At 40.7% G+C, this 7,377-nt stretch overlaps 1 protein-coding gene across 1 annotated transcript; it reads right to left on the bottom strand.

The window, feature by feature from the left end:
* Window positions 1-5,174: 5,174 nt before the first annotated feature.
* LOC143863990 (Integrase-type DNA-binding superfamily protein) lies at window positions 5,175-5,932 on the bottom strand. Its single transcript, XM_077374801.1, has one exon. The coding sequence runs from the start codon at window positions 5,830-5,832 to the stop codon at window positions 5,239-5,241; it is 594 nt and encodes a 197-aa protein (XP_077230916.1). The 5' UTR covers window positions 5,833-5,932; the 3' UTR covers window positions 5,175-5,238.
* Window positions 5,933-7,377: the final 1,445 nt, after the last annotated feature.

Raw genomic sequence — 7,377 nt, 5'->3', positions numbered from 1 at the left:
GCCTTCGGAGGCCTTTTATAGTGAGAGCCTGAGGTAGTTGAATTACCTGCCCCAAGACAGGTGGCAACCCATGAGTGGGCCAAATTTTACCTGCCCTAGGTGGATTACCTGGCTACCCCTGAGGCTGGTGTCAACTTCTGGGTGGGCCCTTTCGTGGGCCACATGTCGACAGCTAATTGGGGGTGACTTTTTATACCCCATCAGTTTCATTCTTTTTCTTGAATATATAATTACAATAAAGGAAAATTATTAGAAAAATGCAAAGTTTGTGCTAAATTGTGAATAAAGGGTAGACATTTCAATTCTATAAAAAAAGGCATGTTAGGTGAGAGAATATGACTTTTAGGACAAATACACCTCCCTTGCTTTTTCCCACCATCTTTTAGGCTCTAATCCCTAAGCTATTTTCACCTACCCACTTCACCTTTTTCTTTCTTCTTCCCCAACTCATCCAACGTAAAAAACAGTCATTGCAGCCATTCCCATCCTTTGCAAGCTCCAATCACATTGTATTTTGGAAAAAAAACACCATTACTTATCACAAATTTGAACTTGGGTGATAAACATAGCTCCAAGTAGGTCCATTCTCCTCTACTTGAATAGGGTTTACATCTCCTTTTCATGTTTTCATGTTATTTGTGCTTTGGTTTATTTTCATAGTCTCTACCAGCCTCTTTGTTTGGTTATTACCATGTTTATCTTGACCTCTCTATCTCTCTCCTCTCTCTGTATAAAGAGAAGTCTGAATGGACATCGTATGTATACTTGGACTCTTGGAACCATTACTTAGGCCTCGGAACCATAATTTAGTGGTTCCAAGACTGTAAATTATGGTTCGAAAGTGGTTGGTACATTGTAATACTACTTTATTGGTTGTCAAAGTGATCATGATTATATCATTGGTCCTTTAAACATCTTGGAACCATTACGTAGGCCTCAGAACCACAATTTAGTGCTTCCGAGAGGTTACAAGTGGTTCCAAGAGTGTAAATTATAGTTCCAAGAGTCCAAGTAGTGGTTGGTACATTGTAATAGTATTTTTAGTGGTTGTAAAAGTGATAATGACTGTATCATTAGTGTTTTAAACATATTGGAACTATTATGTAGGCCTCAGAACCACAATTTAATGGTTCCGAGAGGTTACATAGTGGTTCCAAGACTGTAAATTATGGTTCCAAAGTGGTTGGTACATTGTAATATTACTTTATTGGTTATCAAAGTGGTGATGACTGTATCATTGGTGTTTTAAACATATTGGAACCATTACGTAGGCCTCGGAACCACAAGTTAGTGATTTCTAGAGGTTACATAGTGGTTCCAAGAGTGTAAATTATGGTTCCAAGAGTCCAAGTAGTAGTTGATACATTTTAATAGTATTTTAATGGTTGTAAAAGTGATCATGACTGTATCATTTGTGTTTTAAACATATTGGAACCATTATGTAGGCCTCGAAACCACAATTTAATGGTTCCGAGAGGTTACATAGTGGTTCTAAGAGTGTAAATTATGGTTCCAATAGTCTAAGTAGTGGTTGGTACATTGTAATAATATTTTAGTGGTTGTAAAAGTGATCATGATTGTATCATTGGTGTTTTAAACATATTGAAACCATTATGTAGGCCTCAGAACCACAATTTAGTGGTTCCGAGAGGTTCAATAGTGGTTCCAAGACTGTAAATTATGGTTCCAAGAATCCAAGTACTGGTTGGTACATTGTAATACTATTTTAGTGGTTTAAAAATTGATCATGATTGTATCATTGGTATTTTAAACATATTGGAACCATTACGTAGGCCTCGGAACCACAATTAAGTGGTTCCGAGGTGGTTAAATAGTGGTTCAAAGACTGTAAATTACGGTTCTAAAGTGGTTGTTACATTTTAATACTATTTTATTGGTTGTCAAAGTGGTCATGACTGTACCATTGACGTTTTAAATATCTTGGAACCATTACGTAGGCCTCGAAACCACAATTTATTGGTTCCGAGGGGTTAAATAGTGGTTCGAAGAGTGTAAATTATGGCTCCAAGAGTGTAAGTAGTGTTTGGTACATTGTAATAGTATTTTGGCTGTCGTAAAAGTGATCATGAGTGTATCATAGGTGTTTTAAACATCTTGAAACCATTACGTAGGCCTCAGAACCACAATTTATTGGTTCCGAGAGGTTAAATAATGGTTCCAAGACTGTATATTATGGTTCCAAGAGTCCAACTAGTGGTTGGTACATTTTAATAGTATTGTGTTGGTTGTAAAAGTGATCATGAGTATATCATTGGTGTTGTAAACACCTAGTGGTTCCGAGGGGTTAAATAGTGGTTCCAAGAGTGTAAATTATGGTTCCAAGAGGTGCAAGTAGTGGTTGGTACATTGTAATAGTATTGTGTTGGTTGTCAAAGTGATCATGAGTGTATCATTGGTGTTTCAAACATCTTGGAACCATTACATAGGCCTCAAAACCACTATTTGGAACCACTTTTCTGATATTTGGAACCACTATTTGGAACCCATTCGGAAGTCAGAACGATTCTTCGGACTTCCGATTGGAGTCCAGTAGAATGACCAATCTACTGGACTTCAATCGGAAGTCTGAATCTTTGTTCGGAAGTCCGAATGTAGCGTCGAACTTCCGATTTGAGTCAAGTAGAATGACCAAACTACTGCACTCCAATCGGAAGTCCAACGCATCGTTCGGACTTCCGAACAAAGATTTGGACTTCCCATTGGAGTTGATGGTTCTTCCACAGATTGAAGGATTAGGATGATCCGATGGAGCTGATTTTTTCAGCACACGCTATCTATGTCAGGGCCCATCAAATGAACGCTTTGGATGATCCAAACAATGTGGGCCCACTGTGTTTTTTGTAGTGTTTGGATTCGGGTATGGGGTTTGGAGGGTTGTATGGGGTCTTCATTAGCATTGACAGTGTTTCAAAAGAGAGGACCTACCTTATACAAATTGAAACCACAAGGGGTTTACTTGTAACTTTTTAAACATTAGGGGTTAAGTTGAATGTGTACAGTCCTTGTACAAAATGGAGGGTTAGGATCTTCATGTGGAGATATGCGGGTACATCCTATATACGTCATGGTCCTACAAATGAACGGTTTGGATCATCCTTTGAAGTGAGCCCCACTATTTGCAGCATATAAAATTCCTGGAGAGAGAGAGAGAGAGAGAGAGAGAGAGAGAGAGAAGGTTTTTAAAAGACAAGGGTATTCTTGTCATTTCCCGTCCCTGACAGTACCTGACAGCCCCTCTTTCATTGTTTTGAAATGTCTACCCTTCATTCACAATTTAACAAAAACTTTGCATTTTTTTAATAATTTTCCCTTACAATAATGCTTATAATACAATTATGATAATAAAAAAAGAAAGAGTGATAAATTAAAGAGGCAGTAATGAGTAGTAGATATATGAGTTTCACTCTTTTTCATTCTGTAAGGGAAAAAAAAAACCTACTTTGAAATACAAGAAGAGAGTGGTCATAGAGTAAGGGTTGAGAGGAAACCATGCTTGCCCGACTAGGCAACATCGTGTCCCTACGGCCCACATCCGGTCCCAAAGGCCCTCTATATGTGAAATACGGCAAAGTCTGAATTGGGACCCTATGGGTGGCCGTGTAAACATGTGAAGTTTAAAAAGTACGGTACGGCCCACTCCGTACGATGATCCAAACTGTCCATTTGTTGGGCCACAATGCAAATAAGTTGTGGCCCAAAGATCATTTCTATAGGATGATCCTAACCCTCCAATGTATAGAAGATTTCGTAAATGATTTTTTTTTTTTTTTTTGAAATAGTGATTTGTATTAAATGAAAAGGGAGCACCCGAGAAAGGGCAACCAAGAGAACAAAAACAAGAAAGAAGAAACATGAAAGAAGAAGAAAAGAGATAACAATAATTACAAAATTATACTACGGGGGAAGATGATCGAACCAGAGAATACACTCTCCCCCCCAACTCCCTGCTTGGCTAACACATCTGCCTTTTCGTTTGCCAACCTCCAAACGTGTTTAAGGACAATAGCCGAACCTCTGTAGATAGGAGGCTTTCCTCCAGTGATCTCCAGCGGGGTGCTGGGGAAATTGAATTTCGCATTCTTGCCACGTAGGCAAAAGGTGGCGACGTCGAAGGCCCTTGCGGCCTTCTCCGGCGTGTCATAAGATCCCAACCAAATCCTTTCTCGGCTGTTTGGAAGGCGAATTTCTGACACATATTTCCCCCATTTCCTCTTCCTTACTCCTTTGTACCGGAATTCACTTTTGGCGGGAGATTTTCCGCTCATAGGCTTAACCATTTCCGGGAAGATTCTGATAAGTAGTTGTAGAAAGTACTATAGCTTTCAAGTTTTGTTTGCTTAGAATGCTTTTCTTTTGGGAGACTGATAAATGAGGGAATGATGACTCTGCTTATATATACAGTGAGGAATGGAGTCTTTGTCTCTCATTCTGAGATACGAGAGTCCTACTTGGGACACCAATGTACCAATGAATGCAGAGGGCTGATGTACTTCATGTCAAAAGGATTCAACGGGCCCGATTGCCACTTACACTGCTTCTGGGTGTCCCAAGTAATCAAAAGAGGCGGATATATCACTTCCCTTTCCCATATTATAATGCAAAAGTAAAAAAGCTGTAATAATATGAACTTTGATGATGTGGAACCAATGGGGGCGCCCTTGTGGAGAATTTTTGCAAGGGCTATTTTAAGTTTAGCAATAATCTTCATCAATTATTTGTAGCTAGATCGAATATCCGTTCTGAAATTTAGCAATCAATTCTCTGAGGTGGTTGTTCTCTCCTTGGAAAAGTGAGCCGCGAAATGCGAAAGGGGTTTTTGCAAAAGAAGTCTTCTACCTTGTTTTATTTGCAAAAACATCTTCTAGTTTGACAATTTAGAAAGGGAAATGATACCCCCACCCCTCCTAAACAGATAAAATCCCTCCTTTAACGGTTTCTGTGAGAATGGTTCATTGCTTGAGGATAAATTCACCCCCTTTAACGTTTTTCTTTGCTTTTTAACTTAAAGAAAAACGTTAAAGGTGGGGATTTTATCCGTCGAGGGGGGAATATCATTCCCCTTTACAAATAGACTCATCTCATTTTAATGAATTTTGCAAATCAGGACATGCCATCAATTTGTGACCTAAATACACTTTGTTGATTTTTTTCACTCAGTATAAAGACCAAAATATATTTATACGTACGAAAATCACCTTGTAAAAAGACCAAAACAACTTAAAAGTTCCAAAGAAAAGAGGACTGAGAAAAACCACCAGTCCCTTTATCCCCTCCAAAATCATTCTCCGGCGGCGGCATAAAAAAATCGCCCAGAAAGTCATTGATATCAAGCTCGAAATCCATCCTCCCATTGTCGAATTCCTGCGGTGGCAGCGCCAGGGTCTCCAAAAATGACGACCAATCAACCGTCAAATCGCTTTCCGGCAAGAAATTCCCCTCCGAACACGAAGACGGGGATAGAGATTCCGACATGATCGACGGATTATCAGCCGGCATGGCAGGCGGGCCCGGCTCATTGGCGAACCTCACCGCGGCGGCTTGAATTTCTGCTGGTGTGAGGGTCTTTCCTCCGGCGATCTCTGGTGTGTTGTCGGGGAAATTGAATTTCGCATTCTTGCCACGTAGGCAAAAGACGGCGGCATCGAAGGCCCTTGCGGCCTTCTCCGGCGTGTCGTAAGATCCCAACCAAATCCTTTCTCGGCTGTTTGGAAGGCGAATTTCTGACACATATTTCCCCCAGTTCCTCTTCCTCACTCCTTTGTACCGGAATTCACTTTTGGCGGGAGATTTTAAGCTCATTGGCTTAACCATTGCCGGGAAGATTCTGATAAGTAGTTGTGGAGAGTACTTTAGCTTTCTAGCTTTGTTTGCTTAGAGAGAATGATTTTCTTTTGGGAGACTGATAAATGAGTGAATGATGACTCTGCTTATATAAACAGAGTGAGGAATGCTGTGTTTGTCTCTCACTGAGATACGCGAGTCTTAGGGAGAAATGGAAGCGCGTTTATTCTAGAAGGGAGTTTCAAAACAGATCGAGAAAGCAAGTCCACAGGCAAAGGAGCTTTTTGGCTTGCTGAGGTGGGGCCAACGCGGGCGTTTTTTATCCAAGCACGTTGTTTCCGTTTTCTTGTGTCGTTATTTTTAGCGTCACGACAAAAGAGAGGGTTCCGAAACTCTGGTCGTTCCAATATTTTTAAGGTAGTGATATATTCGCACCCTTGTCTTCCTCAGGCCACCCCCGGTAGTGTATTTAAGACTGCTTCACCCTTTTCTTCCTCTGGCCACCCCCGGTAGTGTATTTAAGACTGCTTCTTTACACTAAAAGGGAGTGGCCCAGGGAAGAAAGCGGGCAGAATATATCAGCTCAGAGTTCAAGCGGGCACATAAAACAATTTCGACGGAAAAAAGGGTGCCTTTCCGAAACCAAGTTGTAAGGGCGCCCCATTGGATCAGCATCATCAAATGTCATTTATTATAGGGAAATGATAAATGCGGGGCCCCTCTTCATTACCCAGACACCCAGCTACAGTGTATCTATGACGGCAAAGGGGCGGATGTACTTCACATTTGAAGGAATTAAGTGACCCGATTGCCACTGACAGTGTTTCTGGGTGTCCCAAGTAATCAAAAGGGACGGATATATCACTTCCCTTTCTCTTATAATAATGCAAAACTAAAATAAATGTAATAATATGAACTTTGAAGATGTGGAACCAATGGAGGCACCCTTGTGGATAATATGTTTTAATAGTCTTTTTACCTTGTAAAAAGACCAAAACACCCATGATGCCCGGTTATATGCTTTAATAAAGTGGGTCTCACCAGCTCAACTTCAAACCCATGCATCCGGTGAGGCCCACCATTTTGCCTCATGTTGGAGCAGGTCCCATGATCTCCACCCGAGCCACAAGAGGAGGTCTTACTCGCGGCTTTCTTTGGTATCTAGCAAAAAAAAACAGAGTAAAGAAAATCCCCCCCACCTCCTCTCGATAGGCTACTATGAGAGAGAGAGAGAGAGAGAGAGAGAGAGAGAGAGCTGTTTGGACGGTAAAGAAGTTAGTTGTCAGGGTTCGAGAAAGTGGGTCTCCCACGAAGCTATACTACCCATCAAATTCACCAAAAGGAAATATCCATGAAATGTAGAAACAACTTTCTGACATTGAGAACATCCATAAAAATAAGATTGATTACTTTAAATTATCCTAATTATAATAGCTATATTAATAATCATGTAGTGATAACTAGTTAAGAAGAAGCCTAGGGCGTGCTTGTGGTGAGCACGGCTTCTCATCTCTCCCAAAAATCCAGGCGGAAACAGGATGACAAAAATTTCCCGGAACGACTCCGTGTCGCTTC

This window comes from Tasmannia lanceolata, unplaced genomic scaffold, assembly GCF_043159265.1.
Source record: "Tasmannia lanceolata isolate RefF3 unplaced genomic scaffold, GAP_Taslan_0.1 ptg000044l, whole genome shotgun sequence".
Lineage (NCBI taxonomy): Eukaryota > Viridiplantae > Streptophyta > Magnoliopsida > Canellales > Winteraceae > Tasmannia > Tasmannia lanceolata.
The sequence above is the reverse complement of the archived record's forward strand: the minus strand, read 5'-3'. Positions and strand labels throughout refer to the sequence as shown.